Consider the following 18,923-nt stretch of genomic DNA (forward strand, 5'->3'; position numbering starts at 1 on the left):
CATTGAGGGCAGACATTAAGGACAACCACAGCTTCAAATACACTGTCCTCCAAGAAATCCCATGTTCCCTGCTGATTTGGTTTTTCTTATGACAGGGTTCCCAGGAAAATCTAGTTTAGGACAGATCGCTGGTAAATACATTTTTAAACCGGGAAAAAGGGAAAAATAATTGCATCAGTGTCCAACAAGCATAGGATGAAGTTGGTCTTCTGCTATGCAATGCAGCATGGCCAAACAGACCTGGACTGGTAGCTGAAACTCTGTTTGTTTGCTTCTGCTTGCTTAATGCTTCAAGCGTACAACTCTGCATTATTGTCTTTCACATCATCAAATGTTTTTGACTTTTGTTTATATAATATTGAAAACTGAAATATGAATCATGCCATATAACTTCCTTTAGAAAATACCAAACCAAAATATATACATTCTGATGTTCAATATTATCATTACATACATTAGTAGTACCCTCACTGCAGTTTTATTTTTTATTTGTACAACCCTAAATTAATCTATGAATCTAATCTGTGTCTTATGTAACCACAATTTTAATATGTAACTAAATCTAAGTATAATGTGGCATGCATTAATGGAACAGTTTTTAAAATAGAAAATTCCTTAAACTGGGACTCACTAGTTTTTCCCAAGGTGGTAAAAACCATGATTTTACCTGGTAAATGCCATGCCATCTCTATATTATGGCTGTGCACATACTGGAGCATTGTGCATCCTGTGCTTGCAACACATGACAATCGTGCAGAGCTGGTCAGACTTCTTGCTTCTGTCAGAGATGGCAGACAGCAAGGAGGGCCATGCCGGTTTGTGGGATTTTTAAAAAGGTGTGAAAACTAAGGGATATAGATGACAGGGGATGAATGCAGTGTTGCTGCAGCCATGTCGGTCCCAGGATATTAGACAGACAAGGGTGGGGAAGGTAATATCTTTTATTGGGCCAACTTCTGTTGGTGAGAGAGACAAACTTCCAAGCTTACGCAGAGCTCTCCTTCAGGTCTGGGAAATTTATTCAGAATGTCACAGCTAAACTAATTAAGTAAAAAAAAAAAAAAAATACCGGTATTCATGTTATAAGAAGAATAAATTTTACATTTTAATTAGAGTTTTTATAATAATATTTTGCATTGACATTTTTCATGAAAAAATTGGGGTTTTAACTAAATCTTAATTTTTTGGCAGGAAGACTTTCTGCATGCAAAATTTTTGACCAGTTCTACCAAACATTTAAAAACGTATAGAGCCCCAACATGTTTAGCTCTGGCTTTCTCCAAACGGATTGTACCTCGGGTTTTGATTCAGGCCCATCTCTGTTGAAAGAATTGCCACACCTCCACATTTGATAACCTTCTATATTATGAGACGGTAAAATGTGATGCGATAAGTATGGGATGGGACGGCTGGCTAGCTTAATCAGAAGAAACTTAATAAATGTCTAGCAGACGCTGGGCAAGTCAACCTGCATGGCGTTTGACAATCCTGTTTTGTAATATTCATTACCGTTGCAGAGATGAATGGCAGCCAAAATATTTTTGGCATCTCCAGCTAGCACAGTAGCTCAGCATGTGCTTTAACAATTACTGCACCGGAGTTGCATAGTGCAGGGAACTCAAGCACGCTGCAGTGGCCGTAGGAACTGCTGGAAAAGAACTACTGCACCTTGAGAGCAACCTTGGTTCCGACATTAAGTGATTATTTTCCCTCTGTCTGCCCAGAAATGATCTGATTAAGGCCAGTATACGTGTTAGTCAGAGCTGGGAAGGTAACTTGTCAAACAAAAGTGGGACTCTCTAACGCATACCGGTTCACAGGAGCGCCGCCAGCTTTTCTGCTGCCCTAGGCGGCGGAAGGTCCCGCCCCAAAATGCCGCCCCCCACAGAGGCAGTGGAAGGTCCTGCCGCCGAAATACCACCGCGGTTGCCGCCCCCCAAATTGTAGCGCCCGAGGCGACCATCTCATGAGTTGCGCCGGCCCTGCCGGTTAATATATTGTGAGCTCGTGCGGGCATGGGACTGGCTTTTTGTTCTGTGTTTATATACACCTAGTACAGTAGGTTCATGACTGGGGCTCCTAGATGTTGCTGCAGTCTAAATAATAATATACAAAGTGATTTAGAGCTGAGGGATGCATGTATCAAATGCATATTTCATTGGCTAGAAATGCAGAGGCTGCTACATGGAGCTTTGAGAGTAGGGGGACAAAAGCCATGAAAACAGGGTCATAGAAGGACACTGGGAATCCCCTTGGGAGCAAAAAGGCATCACCAGGACGGTGTTGATAATCACAATCCACTATCTTCACATCCCTATGCCAGGGGAGCAAATGCCTCTGGAAATGGGTAGTGGGATATGGATGGATCCTTTCGTCACCTGTTTGAATCCAGCCCAGTTCACCAATGTGATCAAATGTCCTCTGACACCCTGTTTGGTGGCCTGTGTCAAAAGAATTTGTGGGTCTCCGTCCAGTTCCCAGTGGGCAGGTGAATGCATCAGAAAAACCTTGGATCTTTAACCAAGGAACCTGCACATCCAGATGCTGAAAAATAACTAGAGAAGATGAGAGAAACTTCAGGCAGGCCCATGCTTTATATTTACTACACGTAGAATGCACTGAGGCATACAATTTAGCTTTGTATAATTTGTATACGAATTGCATAATTTGTTTGTACAATTTGGATCTGCATCTGACCCTAGGGTGCTTTCTATGAACCTTTTAGAAGTTCAGAACTTACTAATAAGGATGTAGCCTTCTCCTAACTGCGTATCACAGCTGCAGTTTAGAATGACAGATCATATTATGGGCTAAATACTCAGGAATTCTTCAGGAAAAAAGAGTCAATAAATCTGAATGTGGGTTTCACAATGAACGAGGGACAAGGATTTCTTAGTAAACAGTAATTTTAGTACTTAGTGTTGAATTAATATTGGTTGTGAATAAGCCCTTTCTTCTTTATTTTCTTAAGAAAAACAGCTGAGAACCAGGATGTTTAGTGTATTTATGACTTACTCAGAAACCCGCCTAGATTAGTGAAGAATTTGCATTATGAAGCAGTATTTGATAAAGGCGTGATTTCTCCCTGTGTATGTGAACTTTGAGTTGTAAAAGTTCCTTTCACCCACTGGATTCAGTTTCTGAGCCTTTCATTGAATAAGATGGAAATGAGGATGGAGGTCACATCCAGCCTGTTACTCATGGACTACGGTGCAATTATCCCCTAGAGTGTATTGTCTAGTTCAGTTTTAAATAGCTAAAGCAGGGGGCTCCTCCCACTTCACTGTCAGGAAACATTTCCTGGTGTACAGTTTACATTTTCCCTTTGCTTATCTGTATCCCTCATTCCTAGTAACACTCTAAACAATTCCTTTCCTTCCCTGGTGTATACAGCCTTCAAATACCGTCTCCCTGGTTTCCAATTCCTAATCCTGTTTAAGCTATCTCATTCTGGTTTCTCTTGTGATCCCAATTCCCCAGTCTATCCTGCCCCTCCCTGCCTCGTAGCCATGTCCATATCCTTTTCTGGAACTTTCCCCTCTCTTGAGTCCTTTGCTTCTCACAGATCCTTCTAATTCTCTTCTCTTCCTCCTCACTTCCTTGGACCCCCTTTTTCTCCTGTGCTCACTTTGTCCATCTGACTCTTTCCTCTAGTCCCTCCCTCATTCTCTTTCCCCTTCCTCTGACCTCATAACTCCTTTCCTACTGCCATCTCTTACCTTTTTTTCTTGTTACCCTTCTGTTGTTGATCACATTAGCAATTAGTGGACAGATCCAGGAGATTCTTGGCCACCATCTGTTGCCTCCCCACTGCTTCTGCTTCCTGCTGGATGCAATCTGAATGCTTAGCACAGGGGCAGACAGGCTCGGCAACAACAGAAGGGAACCCCTGCTCCCAGTACAGAATTGTGGTTTGGTTGGCTACTTTGAAGAGTCACAACATTGGTGATGGAACAATTACTCTGCAGCTGGTAGTACTGTACTATAAATGGAGAATTGCTCTCCCTGGAGCTGTTGATTAGATATCTTTCACTAACACTAGAATCCATTTAATTTCTTTTCAAGTCACAATGAGCCTGAATGAGTTTCTAATTCCCATTAAGTTATGCACCATTTCAGAGGGAATGGAACCTGCTTCCTAAAATATCCAAGGCCTAAAAGCCAGAAGGTGATGGAGCAGAGCATGTAGATAAAGGTTTTCCTAGTCTTATTTACAATAAGATGTTTTTTCCATCAGCCTCCACTTTTCCAAGGTTGCTGTATTCTTTACTGCCTCTGCCCAGGACAATGCAAGGAAATGCTTCTTTGTAACTGAAATGCTGATATTCCCTCCCACATGTGTCTGCTTCGAGGATGCCTGCTGAATCACTCTCACTGATGCTGTAACAACCCAACAGCCTGGTTAAACTCTCTGCTGGAGGGATTTATAGCCTAGTTCCCAAAACTTTTCCAGTTTTATTGGCACAAATGGGCTAAGCCATGAGCATCCACACATAGCCTGAGTCTGGCCAGGATCTCACAAGCCATGTGCCCAACTGGCCCAGAATGGAGCAGCTTGCAATCATTCTCTTTGGTGCTGCCCTTCGAGTAGGGTGACCAGGTGTCTGGTTTTGGACCGGAACACCCAGTCCAAAAGGGATCCTGGCAGCTCCGTTCAGCGCTGCTGACCAGGCCGTTGAATGTCCGGTTCACACGGCGCCACAGCGGGGCTGGCAGGCTCCCTGCTAGCTGCCACGCCACAGACCGCGCAGCTCCCGGGTCGGGAAGCAGCCGGCTCCTAGCCTTAGGGGCTGCCGGGGGCAGGAGGGGTCTGCGTGCTGCCATTGGTGGGTCAGGGCCAGGGAGGAACTAGCGCCACTTGAATGCTCCTCAGGCGGCCATTGAGGGGTCGCCTGGTGCCCAGCCTCTTCTCCTCGCATGGCTGGGTTCGAGCTGCACCTGTGCGAACCGCAGTCTGTTGCCCCATCGCTGGCACCCAGGAGTTGGAGGTATGTGTATCCCCGTCTCTGAGTGCTGGGAATGGGGCTGCACTGCACCCCCATTCCCCTCACCGCATCCCTCCCTGTCCTACCCCCGCACCTCCATCCCCTCTCACTGCATCCCTCCCCCATCCCATCCCATCCCGCCCTTCACACCTACCCATCTGAGCCCTGTACCCCATTCACCTCCATACACTGCTGCACTCCCATTATGTCCCTATACACCCCTGTGCCCCCCACATCCTCATGCACCTGTAGCCTTCTGCCTCCCCCTGCATTCCCATCAACCTCACATACCCCACACATCCCCTCCTCTCTCCTTCACTGCCCCCTCTCACTCCCACCCTGCTCTTGTCCTTGGCCTCTTTCCCTCCCCATCCCCTCTCCTCCACCCCCACTCCCATCTTTTCCCCTCCCTTCCTGGCTGGGTGATTTAGGCAGGCCCTGGAAAAGTGTATGAAAAAGTCTCTCTCTGTAGGCAAGTGTGTACATGCATGCATTGTATGTGTGTAAGAGACTGCGTGTCTTTGTGTAGGGAGGTGCGTGTATTGCTGCATGTGTGTATACCTGTGTGAATAAAATTTGCAGCCGAACTCTTTGACTTTTTATTCCTTTTGCTGTCTTGTGCACACAAAAATTGATGACATAAAATATGTGTGTATTCATTTCATACCAAGTTTTTAAAAGAGACGGTTACTCTAAAAGCAATATATTATTTCTTAAAAAGTGAATGTTGTTGACTAGTAATTGCAGAAGAGCCGACGGATCAGACATTTCTCCCCACCTTTGTCTAGCTACATTATAAACTCTGTGTTGCAGACTCTCTCCTTTTATGTGTGGGTCCAGCACCTACCGCCCCGGAGCCCTGATCTTAGTTGGGGTCTCTAGGCACTAAACAACAGTTGTAGTAATAAATAATGTGGAAGTATATGTGTTAGTGCATGCTAGATGTATACACATGAATACACGTGCGTATGTGCATGTAGGTTTGGAAGTCAGTTTCTACAGATTTATTTATATAGGTATCTGGACAGGTGCATTTCTGTGGTTGTGCTCTATGGATTTGTATTTGGGCTTCAGGGCCTTTAATAGACGCAATGCAGCTGTGATAATGTGTGGTCCTAATTCCACACATAAAATTACAGTAGCTTTAGTGAACAAAAAACATGGAGTTGCTTACAAAAAATGGGAAGAGGGGAGGGAAAGAATCATGAAAACCTTTGTGAAATTTCATTTTTTTTTAAATTGCGCTTTTTGACTATTTTGCTGCCAGCTCTAACGTCCTGTAACAAATAAAACCTGAATGTAGCATAATACATCTGTCAAAACAATAAATATGCCTGTTTGGGCCTTGCAGTGAAAATGAGCACATGAGCGAGGGTAGGGGAGAGCAAGCGACAGAGGGAGGGGGATGGAGTGAGTGGGGGCGGGGCCTCTGGAAGGGGCAGGGTGGGGCCTCAGGGAAGGGGCAGGGCAGGGGCGGGGCAAGGGCCCTTGGTTTTCTGGAATTAGAAAGTTGGCAACCCTACCTTCGAGACGCCAAGGTCCAGCCCGCAATGCTCCATTTTGAGCTGGGTGGCTGTTATGAGACCTGTAGTCTGCATAGAAGGACTTGCATCTTGTAACAGATGAAGGCAGTTGAGGCTCAGAATAGCCAAGTGAAACCATATTAGGCCCTCATGTTGCATTTTTGCTATCCCTGGGTCAAGCTGTGATGCAACACATATAGGGTGTAACTCCATTCGTTTCCTTGGTGTTTTACACCAGAGGGTATTGTGCCTCAGGGCCTCTTATTTCTACACAAAGTTCAAGGTAGCAGCCATCCGTTAAATTCAGGGAGTCTTGTTTGTGCAGTTGGCAAATAAGTGCTCACTTATCTCTGTTTCTACTCTGTCCAGTTTGTCACTAGTTTCCTGACTAAAAGTTTTTCTTGGCTCCAATGCAGCCATGAAACAATACAGTTGTTTATTGTTGTTTTTTTTATTGTGAACATTATCATTACCAAGGAAGGCACAGGGAAAGGGGCAGCTCCGTTTAGTCAGAACTCCACCCTCTGCTGTTTAAGCAGTTTAGTGGATAGCATACTTGACTGGGAATCAGAATACCTAGATTATATTTCCAGTCCTACTACTATGTGACCTTGGGCAAGTCCCTTGACCTCTTTGTCATTAATGTGCCCACCTATAAAAGAGAGCTATTAAATGAGCTGTTACCCATCTTTGTAAGGTTTCTGGAGATCTGTGGATGAAAAATGCTGTGTGTTGTTATCTATTCATCATTATTAAACACCTGGATTAAATGTCTCTGAGATTTGAAAAGCCTTTATGGCCCTAGGTGCCCCAAAGATTGAGGTGCCTTTGTGATAGATAGTCCCTTACATCAAAAATCAACAATAGTATTCAGGTTACTCCCTGTCCCGAAGGACCAGTCACTTACCCCAGGACAGTTGCACGTTAGATCTCACAACAAAGACAATGCTTGTAGCCAATCCTATAATAATCTATCTAAAGATTTATTAACTAGGAAAAGGAAATAAGAGAATTGTATGCAAAGTTAAGTTTCAAAAGGCAATAGAAGATTCTATAATAAGCAAGCTTTATATGTCCCTTATTGCTACTCCAGGCTGAACACTGGGGAATCTGTTGTTTATGCCTCAAAAATCTTGCCCTTAGGAATCCAAGCAGCACGGCGATACAGTTTCTTCTTGTGAGGGATTTTTATTTCCTTTCCCCTTTCTCTGAGATGCCAGCTCAGCTGATGGGAGGAAATCACTTGCACGTCTCCTCTTCATGGGCAGGCTGGGGTGGCCGTGGGGTGGGGAGAACAATCAGCAAAGTCTTTTGTCCTCTGATGCTCCACAATAGTTTGTCTGGTGTCAATTGGCCTTCTCTATTGTGCAGGGCCTAACACTTTCTGTTGGAAGCCAGCATTTCACACTAATTCAGATCACTGTCCTGTCTGGTGATTTACACAGAGAGAATTGCAATACAAACACTCAAATATTGCCTTACAATATGGGATACAGGTATTGTAAGTGAGATTAAAGCATGCAGCAACTTACAAACATTCAATAAAGTCTAACTGCCAACTACCTTTTTATCACGCTCTATATTTTATAACTCTCTATTTTTTTAACAATACTAACACCCAGGTGAGCCAGTCTAATTCCAGCTATGTATTTGTCAGTATCCAAGTGAGACATTAAGACCTAAGCATAAGCTGATACCTGGGTTGCCAGCATCACAATCCTTCTTTTGATAGCTCTTAGTTTCCTAACATTACGTTAAAAAAAATACTCAAACTGACCTATATGTTGTACTTCTAGTTACTGCTGTATTGTAACATTGGGGGGAAATTCATCCGTGGTGTACTTGCCTGCAGCTAACAGTGGTACACCAGGAAGGAATTTGGCCCTTTAACTCTATTAGCAATGTTTTTGCAGGCAATGGCTTAGGGGTCAAAGTCACCATCAGCATTAGTTGTGTTGGGCTAGCTTGGTTTAGGAGACGGGGGAAGGAAACCCCTATCAATTAAAGTGCTGCTTATTCCAGGGAAGTTTTCATTGTCCGCCTTGATGGGTAGACTTAGGCTCCAATATTTAACTCTAGAGTGGTGTAGCTTTACCAACTGGGGACAGAGATCTGTTCAACCAAGTCTCTCCGGTTCCCAATATTTCTTCCCTTTGCGTGAGAACTTTATTCTTCACAGTCAGTGTAAGATGCTGGCTTGTCCCCAGCTCACAAGGGACCCACTGCCACACCCGCTCCTGCTTCAGGGCCAAATGCAAGAATCTTCCTTGTTCTTTTAACTGACCATTGCCTCCCAGGGCTCTATCCCAGGAGGTACATTTCCCCTAGGCGGTTCCCTCTGCCATGCCTCCTGGACTTTGGCAGCCCACCTAGGGAATTCCCTGCAGCTCCACTTCTTCCTTCCTTATTGACAGCCTGGTTCTTCATTGCCGCAACTGCTGCACTGCCCTCTTAAGTGGCCAAACTGGGAGCACCTGTTTGAGCACAAGGAGCTGGGGGCCTGTTCTTTTAAAAGGCATCAATCACCAGTGACAGAGAGCTATAATACACCCCTTCCAGATCATTAAGAAGCGGGTGCCTGAAGAAAAATGTTATCATAATGGTGGAGCTTTACATATATTTATCTAATCGGTATATCTAGCTAATCATCCACATACACACCCATATTCTTATCTCATATGGCCTATAAGAACTGTAAGCCCTTAACTCACTGTCAAAAGAAAGAACCAAATCATCTTATCACTTTAGCATGAAGGGAAGTTTCTAAAGTATAACTCTAAATATTTCTAAATTTTTGCCTGTGTGTGAGAGGTGAGGGAAAATCTGTTTTCCAGCCATGACCTATGATCTTGTCCCATCAATAAAATTTCTTTGTAATGATAAGCTATTGTGGTGAGGTTGATGGCCTTATCAAAGAAGGAAGCTGGCGTTAAATAGATATGCAGGGCTAAGGTGAATTGCTTCTCTACAGTATCTTGCTTCTCTTCCTTTATTTAGGGTTAGTACTAGGTAAAGTTTGGGAGCCCTATTCAATACTATTACTACTAACAAAAAAAAGAAGGAATAGAATTCTTTTGTAACATTCGGCTAGTCTTGCAGTTATTTTATGTACATGTTGGTAACTTGCATAGACATGTGAGTGAAAAATCTAATAAGGGGCCTCTGGGCATATTGTATCCTTTAAAAACGAAACATCCAGTAGAGCGCACATATGGAGAAGGGCTATCATTACTGACCAATCTCCCACTCCAACCAAACAAAAAACAAAATCCCAAATACGAATCCCAAAGACTTGGATGTGTTTACTGGGAAGATGAACCTTGCGATATATGCTGAAGGCCTGAACATTTGGGCTTCGTGAACAGTCAAAGGGAGTGAGTGTCACATGCGCTTCTGCCTCCAGAATTTAAATCCAGGGACTGTGAGCAGAAGTGCCTCCGATGGCTATAGCTATCATGACGGTGCACAGCACACGCTCTCGCTGTTTTGGAATTATGCTTCCTATGAATGGTGTATCTGTCTATCCAGGTTCTTGGCATTGGCACCCTTAGCTGTAGCAGAAGGTGCTTTGGGGGGGAACAATCTTTGAAGTGAAAATGATGGGAAATGTCATTTTCCCCCCTGAATGGCTAATCTGATGTTCCCTTTCCTGCTGTAGGATGAGTGTACTGGATTGCAGAGCACTGGGGAGACACCCCATTGTGGATGCTGGAGAAGCACGTACTGGGCTGCAGCTACCCTGCTACTTGAGAGGGAGCTAAAGAGGGTGAGTTAATACAAAATGCTGACAGTGCAATGTACTGACAACACGAAGGCTGAGCCTTAAAAATTAGTATTATTAATGATGTTGACTCCGCTTTGTACGAGAAGAAATCCTGACCAGTCATTAAATATTACCAAAGACAAACTGCAAAGCAGTGAAAAATAACCTGCGAACTTTAAACTGTGATGCCCTTGGTTGCATTGGCACAGCAAAGAATGCATTCTCTTGCGATCCTTAACCCCTTTATTGGCTTAGGAGGTAAAGCATATATCCAGCAAGGGAGGATTTGTATTGGTCCATTGACTGTGAGGGTCAGGCATCCATTGTTGCGCTATCAGCAATATTTGTTGAGTGGTTAAAAAGACATGAATGTTCCGGAGCTGCTGGTGTGGCAGAACTTGTTTCATACTGTGAGGGAGGCTAAGGAACTGATCCTGTGTAATCTTTTAAGTGCTTGTTTACAGTTGAAAATTAATTCAGATTAAGGTGCAGTGTGAATTTAAAGCACCATAGCTATTCCAGAATAACTTCATGTGTGACCGTTCTTTCTGGAATCAGAGTGCCTTATTCCTGTTTAGCTTAATTAATTAATGAATTGATTAATAAGATAAACAGGAACAAGGCACTCTGATTCCAGAATAAGAGCATCTGCACATGGAGTTGTTCACGAATAACTCCATGTGTAGATAACCCCTTAAACAATGGGGCTTGCAGGAGGCTTTGCAGAACCAGGCTCTGAATTCACTTCTGAAGTTTGATGGGGACTGAGGTATCTGGAAGATTGTGCTTTGAAATCCTTTTACAAGAAGACTGCCAAAGAGGGATATACAGTGGACTTATCAGAAGCTACATTTTCTTCTTTCTCTGCCATATGTAAGGAAGCCATGTCTGTCTGGCTAGAGGGGTGTGGCTTGTAAAGGATTAAAACAGTTCAAGGTTTGTTTCATACATGGCTATAATACCCTTTCAGACACCTCTGAAGCCATGCTGCCAGTAAGAACACACAAAACACTCCTTAATTAAAGAGCAATTGGGGCTTCTAACCATGCAATTTAGCCGTAGCCTGTTAAATTTTAATTCAATTTAATACCCTGAAAGTATATTCACTTAAAGGGCCATAGTGTGCCTGAAAATGTGGTACATCTGGTAATGGCTGCAAGTGGGAACAACTTCAGATACAACAGTGTTGTCTGCTTGGCTGCCACAGTTAGGTTATCTCATAAAAATGGAAGCGACTAAGTAAGAACAAAGGGTCTAGGTCTCTGTCTCCACAGTATGAAACAGTATAAGGCCTGGGCTGCTTTGCTTTATCTTTCGTTGGACTTTTAGTATATTAAGGAGTGAATTAGACTGAAGTTGCTGCACTTCCATAGCCTCCAACCTTACCATAATCCTAAGGAGATGAACAAATACGTCCTAAATTCCCCTATATTCCTCCCCTCCTATCCCTCTTCTGTCTTTTTGCCATGCAGTCCATCCACGCCTTTCTCTTGCTCACAGAAGCCCACAGTTGTGGGCCAAATCCTCCACCCCAAGTGGGGTACGCTGCTGCCTATTCTGCAGGCCTGTCCAAAGCTCAGTTATTACTCCCTTAATAACCGCACCTATTAGTTAATGATTAGTTGCAGGATTGATGTTTAATGAGAGGTTTGATGTGTTAATATTTTTACAGCACTTTGATGCTGTGAAGCACTATATAAATGTTAAATATTCTCATGGTCACGGCATAGATTGTGGAGCTATTGCTTCCCATGATGACTGAAGCCTGGGCTTCAGGCTTACTGGGCCATGAGAAGAATAGTGAGGACAGTAAAATATTGGGCTGAGTGTCTCCGGTTTTTGACACATGCTCAGTAACCTGCAGAACGTGGGCTTTCCTTCCTTCATGCTTACAATGGGTCTCTTGAGTAAGCGTTAGTCAAGCTGTAGGTATGTATGAACGGTCACAGACCAACTCAGATAAGGCTTTGCAAGTGTGCTAGCAGCCACTTGCTGCATGCTTACAAGGAAGAAAGAAAAGGAAACACCAAAGAACGTATCCTGCTTAAGGATATAAACTTAAGATCAAAAGTTTGCCTGTGTTGTAATGGCCAAGGTAACTACTGGGAGAAGATCGTGTTTTTGATAACTTGTTAGTGATATTTAATCGTGTGTTGGATGGGAGGATAGGCAGGGAGGGCTATCCGTGATTTCTTTCCTCCCTGGCTCTCCATCGCTACCCTATCTGTGTGTTCTTTTCATGTACCTCTCACTCTTCTTAGTTTTAGATTAAAACTTAAGGTGACAGCATCATGGTTCTGCCATCTCTGGGTCTGAAATATTAATATGTGTCTGTAAAGAGTTCTTGCCATGGTACGTGGAAAGGAAAAAGTTAAAGAATTCTTCTGCCTTCATTTGTTCTGTTCTGTTTTATTTTTTTTTGTCCTTGCAGCTCTGCATTGCATTGCTATAAACAGCGCATACTTTGCCTTTGCATGACCCCAGAGACATAAGGCTAGAAGTTCATGCAGACCCCATCAGAGCCAGTGTAGGTTACAAAGTTTTACCTCCATGAGAATCAAAAACACATAAGATATAAGTATAAAAAATGAGAGAAACAAGGTCTGCCATATGTATATCCTTTGAAATTCCAGAAACTAATAGTGTGGGGTGGTAAATCTGTAAATGGTTGATTCCTGTTCAGTGCTCAAGGGGAATGTGAAGATACTCCAAGGACCCTGCTAATATGCCGTGGGCAGAAATTATTTCCCTATCCCCACTTTGGCAGTTGTTGTATCCCTGTTACATAACATCTGGACCATAATGGTGATGGTACTACAGATGGTTTTAAACAATCCTCTCTCAAAAGGTTTTGAATGTCTCTGTTGGAGCTGCCCAGATCTCACACAGATCTGTGCTGATCCCCAGGAGGCACTGAGATGGGATGCTTTGGGGGCACATTATGCTGCTGTTGATGATGGAATAATGATAGATATGTAGGAGCCGAAAAACATCATTAAATTATTTCTGAATGTTTCATGAGATGCTACCATATTGAGAGACAACATGGGCCGGGGTAGGATGTTTGCTGTAGAGTTAGGACTGCTGGGTTTTATTCTTAGATCTGCTCCTGGCTTCTGGTTGACCTAGGGAAAGTTGCTTCAGCTCCGTGCCTCAGTTTCCCCATTGATAAAATGGGGATAATACTTAATGTACCTACTTTGTAAAGCACTTTAAGATATATACATGAAAAGAGCTTGGTGTTTGGTGTTATTATTATTATTATTCTATTACCAAAGGTCAAGGCTTCCTACAACTTGGGGTCCCCAAGCTGTGGCCCCATCAAACCTGCTATTAGTCCAGCTCTGATCACTCATGTTTAGGGAGACCCCCTAAAAGTATCAACAGAAGTGCTGATTAGTAACTTAAGCTCTGTCTTGTGAATGCAGCAAACTATTATAGATTGTCTCTCTTATTTAAAAGCACAAACCTCTTCTATAAAAACAGTCCACCAAGAGCGCAGTCAGAGAGATGTGTGTTAGTAGCTGTGGACTTTGAACCAAGTGGGAGATCTATTAGTTGCTGAATACTTTGAAAAGCAGAGGTTTGTTGTGTGTGTGCATCTGTACTAGATGTGGATGGGGAGGTTGATAGGAAGGAGGTTATTGGAAGCCTTAAGTGACAGAAGATCCACATCGGTCAGATTAAGCAGCTGCAACTGTACTGCAATGTCATTCTCAAAGGATGGATGTGGAAAAGGTAAATTACTGGACTGTTGATTTGGAGAATTAAAAAAACCCCTCATTGGGGTTAAAACCCCTCCATTTCAGTCACGTTCTATTCAGGTTTTAACACTGTCTTCGTCACATTCAACATTTGCTGCTTTCAACTACTCTGGCCAGTGGCTCTCGGGCTGGGTTATCTTGTTGAAATCTGTATCCCTTTAACAAACTCTGTCACAGTGCAGCAGTATGTTAGATGCATCCGATAATATTGAATCTTTTTTCTTAATGATGCAGCCTACTCCTTTTTAGGATAAAAACGCTGAGCCTTCCTCACTACCTAAGGACTGTTGTGTTTATTTTTAACTTTGATATTTACATGGGAAAGGATATTATTGAGTAGTACTGCATTCCTCATCCAATATAAGCATACAAAAGCCATCTGAATTTTTTGAAGTGCTGATTATAGATCATTATCTGGTATTAACACAGTCATCATCAGTGGAAAGTAAAATTTAATTAAATACATAAAAAAAGAACTATAAATGTCGGTTAATTCTTAAACAAATATATTGCTCTATCAGGCTAAAATAGCATAAGACAAAGAGATCCTGAATTCTTTCATTTCTTACATTATAAAGAGACCATAGCATTATTAGAAGAAAAATAGAATAATTAGGTTACTTATAGTTGTATACCATTTAAATCAGCATAGTAGACAGGCAAAGAAAATACATTTTTACTGAATCTTTATTTCTAATTACATATAGAGGTAAAGTAAAACCTCTTGGATTTTCTTGGGGTGAAAAAATACTATAACCATAAAGGTAAAATAAAACAAAACAGTCAGAATAAATCCACTTGTGATACCAAGCCATAAATGACCTGAGAGAGAAACAAACAAATACATACCTCGGATTTATCATATAGAAGCATTAAAGAGTTAGAACAGAATACAGTGCTATTCAAAATTCAAATAATCAAATATGAGTAACCGTGATACCCCGGGGTGGGCAGAACAGCATGGTCTTCTTACCTTCTGTTGCTGTCTTGGCAATGTGCAGAGAGAGCAGAACAAGGAAAAGCAATTCCATTATCTATCTCCTATTTTAGATAAGATCAGTGAGGAGGCTAGAATCAATTAGTATGTGATCATATTTCTGCTCTGGGAGTTTTTATACAGGAGTAAGGAGTCATGGTCAGTCCTGATAGCCGTAGTCAGGAAGGTGAACTCCACCCCTTTTTAATTTCTCCAGGTATACACGACTCCTGATTTGCTTTAATTTATTTAATTTCTCCCAAACTGGAATTGTAGAAGGGCTGAGATTTTCCAGCACTAAATAAGTGTCTGGGGCTAAATGACAGATATTTTACTGATTGGGCAGATATCTTGTAGCCTATTAGTTTAGTGTTTCATTTCTATCCACTGAAAAATAGCAGCTTCTCTGATAGTGCACATGATCTTCAGATTAAGTGAAAGTATGTCCATTATGGTCAATGCTTTGTAAAAATAAGAAGCTACTCAGACTTGGAGCAGGGTTAAGAGACTGAAAAAACAGGCTCTTTTTGTGCAATTACAGTCAATGTTTTATGCAGTGCCACGTGGCTTTCATGCATTTTGCCGGGCACTTTATGTGTGTCTAGCTTTCACTTGGTACAGTTAAATGAGAGCGAAACTTTTTCAGTCAATGTTCCTTTTTTTAACTATCAGAAAGTGACGCAATGCTTCTGATTGCTGTGCTGTGCCACGCTATGCAGGCTCTTATACTGCCGTATCACCGTAGTGTTGGAGTGCCCTGATTCAAGGTGCCTGATTCACAGACAGGCTTTATGCTCAGCCAGTAGAGGTGTGATGAACAAGTCTACTAGCAAATGGCATTTCCCTTCGTATATTGTATTGTATGCATCTGAGTTAGGGCCAGATTATGACCCAGCCATGCATGAAAATAAAGGGTAAAGGAGAGCTGGTTTAGAGGGAAAAGTAAGGGTTACCGAGTAAAGATCTGCAATACATTTCTCCCCATGCACCTCCCGGTGCAATTACTTGCCCGAGCATCACCCTGTATGAATGGAGCCTTTACACTGGAAACCCCTGGTGCGGGAGCAGTACATAGTAAACAATAATAACGGGCCAGATCCTGCAGTCTCTTCTTAGTCTGTACTTGGGCAGATCTCCCTTTGCTTTCAGTTGGTGTCTTTCCTGAATAAGGTTTGGGGCCAATAATAACAATTTAATATCTCCCAGCTGATCTGTGATGCACGGGCCTTTGTTTCCCTCCCCCACCCCCCGAGAGATGACGACTATAAATAAAGTTGTAACAATGAAGGGTTGCTGAGTGCTATTTTTCCATCCCGGATTAGGTAGATTTTAGAAACATGAACGGACAATAATGAACCCAGCACCTGGTGCTGAGCTGAATTGTTACTGCAGTGACCATAACAAAAAGGGGTGTGTGTGTGTGTGGGGGGGGGGGGGGTTGTTGGAGTTTAGAACTTCCTAATTTGGCAGCCTATGTGGAGTTTTCCGAGTGCGCAGTCTGCTAAGCACGTAGTCAGAGATGGGGGCGTCGGAGGGAGGGAATGGGTCGGTGTCAAGCGGAGGTCTCGAAGGATGTGTACAAAAGTTTGTTCAAGCTCTTTTCAGTTGTGCTAGGTGCAGGAATAAGATCTTTGGTGGGGAGAGAGTGGTGGCTCTTCCAGAACAATTTTCTCACAATGTTCTGGCTGCACTCCCTGAAAGTGAAGAGCTAACTTCCACACTTCACATGCCCCCCTGGTCGTCCTTATTTAGGACCAAAGAATCAGAAATTGAGAAACTTGGGCCTTTAAATCGGACTCTTATCTTTTTTTCTCCTGTGTACCCATGTTCATCCTCTCATTATTTAATTTACATCACAGTAGTGCTTAGGGTATGTCTACTCTAGGCAGGGAGCGAGCTTCCCAACACAGGTAGTCGGACTCACACTAGATTAGCTCGAGCTAGCGTTGCTAACAATAGCAGTGTGGACATCATGGCTCCGGCGGGGAGACAAGCTAGCCACCAGGTTCAGACCCAGGAGGTCGGGTGGGCTTTTAGCGTGCTAGCTCCAGCTGAGCTAGCATGAGTCTGTCTACCTGAGCTGGGACACTTGCTCCTAGTTTCAGTGTAGACGTACCCTTAGAGGCCCCATTTTGTGCTAGGTGCTGTACATACATATAGTCCCTGCCCCATAGAGCTTACAGTCTAAATAGAGAAGATAGGCAGAGGGCAGGAGAATTGAAACATTGTGATGGGGGAATTTAGGCATAGAGAGAGTCAGTGTCTTACCCAGTGTCACACAAGAAGTCTGTGGTTGAACTGGAAAATGAATCCAGGTCTCCTGATCTTTAACCCCAAGGCCATTCATCCCCTTCCATAGCTGTTCCTCTGCAGAATCTTTTGCAGTGGTTTCCATGGCCATGGGTGGGCTAAGAACTGCGGGATCCACCCACACTCTGTGGTTTCTCTGCAGAGATTCTCCTTACCCCAAACCCTGGCCTCAGAAGACATTTTAAGTTCTCCCAGTCCAGACTAGCCCTTCCACACTCTTGTGAACCCCCTACAGGACAGGATAAACCCTGTAGTGCCCGGTAACCTGAGCAGCAAGCATCCTAAAATGTGTGCCATCATGCTTGGGGCTCAGCAGCAAAGCCTTCTGGGGAATCTCCTGCTGGGGCCTGGATCCTGGTCTGCCAGAGATCTGACCTTCGCCAGCCACTCCCCACAACGCTTCAAAGGATGTGCTGCAAGAACTGGTGGGATGCTTTTTGTAACGTTGGCATATGACTAAGCCAGTCTGTTTCGGCAGAAGCTTGGAGACAGGAAGTAAGAGCAGTTTACATCCTCTGCAGATGAATGGCTGGAGGCCCCTTGGATATCTGAGGAAAGCAGCCAAGGGAGATTAAAGCAGGATCCTTTGTATCGGAGTCCCACGGCTGGGGGGGACCAGATGGAATAGAGGCCGAGTAGCAGGCAGCAGGTACTGTGCTAAGCGTATTGCCTCCAGTCGGCTACCTGCTTTGGTCAGCACCTGTCTCACTTCGGCTGGAGATCAGAGAGCAGGAGAGTGACATGAGTTCATGGGGGGGGGGGAGTATTTAGAGGGACTAAGAATGTTGGAGGATTAACCCTAGATCAACCAATGACTCTGCAGTTGGGAAACCCGCCCTTAAGAGAGAGAGAACTAGGGTGACCAGACGTCCCGATTTTATCGGGACAGTCCCGATATTTCCTTCTTTGTCCCGCGTCCCGACCGATGTTCGGTCGGGACGCGGGACAAAGAAGGAAATTTACCCTCTGCTCCGGCGCTCACGCCCCCCCAACCCCGACTCCGCCCCCTCCTTCCCCCATTGGATCTCTCAATGGAGGGAGGAGGTTAGGAGGAGGGTCGGGCAACTACCAGGAGCCTGGGAGGGGAAGGGAAAGTTGCCGCGGCCCCGCCGGGAAGGAGCCGCTGGAGCGCAGCCGAGTGGGAGAGGCGCGGGGCTCCCATGCCGGCGGCGGGACGCGCCGCATGTGCCCACGGCGGGCTGGGGAGCGGGAGGCTCTGCAGGGCTGGGAAAAGCCCTGGCTCCTGCCCGTTGCCCAGCCTGGAGCCCCGGGGAGCCCCTCAGGAGACCGGCCGCTGCTGTGGAGGCAGCAGCCGGGGCTGGCTCTGGCCCGGGTGGGCAGCGTGGGCCGCCGGAGACACGCGGCGAAGAGAGGCTGCGGGGGCGAGACTTGTCCCAGGCAGGGAGGCCGGCGGACAGGGGTGAGGGGCCAGCCGGGGTCCCCATAAACTTCCCCGCCGCTGCCAGGGAGCCCCGCGCCTCTCTTGCTTGGCTGCGCTCCAGCGGCTCGCCCCGCCTGGAAGGAGCCGCTGGAGCGCAGCCGAGCGGGAGAGGCGTGGGGCTCCCTGCCGGCGGCGGGACGCGCTGCATGTGCCCATGGCAG

The 18,923-nt window shown here is 44.6% G+C and overlaps 2 protein-coding genes across 9 annotated transcripts in view; one reads left to right on the forward strand and one right to left on the reverse strand.

Moving 5' to 3' along the window:
• Positions 1–15,154, reverse strand: part of CA4 (carbonic anhydrase 4) — a 30,333-nt gene extending 15,179 nt beyond the window's left edge. The window contains exon 1 of the mRNA XM_008178820.4: positions 15,009–15,154. Coding sequence (XP_008177042.2) covers positions 15,009–15,066 — 58 coding nt within the window. The 5' untranslated portion in view covers positions 15,067–15,154. The remainder of the gene's footprint in view (positions 1–15,008) is intronic.
• Positions 1–18,923, forward strand: part of ZNHIT3 (zinc finger HIT-type containing 3) — a 64,357-nt gene that overhangs the window by 21,457 nt on the left and 23,977 nt on the right. For 3 of the 8 annotated variants that reach the window (XM_065572822.1, XM_065572824.1, XM_065572821.1), the window contains exon 2: positions 10,167–10,274. Coding sequence is in view for 1 of the 8 variants with exons in the window: in XM_042857883.2 (XP_042713817.2) it covers positions 13,999–14,009 (11 nt within the window). In the remaining 7 variants the exon portion in view is untranslated. Of the gene's footprint in view, positions 1–4,373; positions 4,989–10,166; positions 10,275–11,994; positions 12,201–13,983; positions 14,010–18,923 lie in introns of those variants that run through there. The other 5 variants (XM_065572823.1, XM_065572819.1, XM_024099726.3 and 2 more) reach the window with 5 other exon arrangements.

This window comes from Chrysemys picta, chromosome 19 (genome assembly GCF_011386835.1).
Source record: "Chrysemys picta bellii isolate R12L10 chromosome 19, ASM1138683v2, whole genome shotgun sequence".
Lineage (NCBI taxonomy): Eukaryota > Metazoa > Chordata > Testudines > Emydidae > Chrysemys > Chrysemys picta.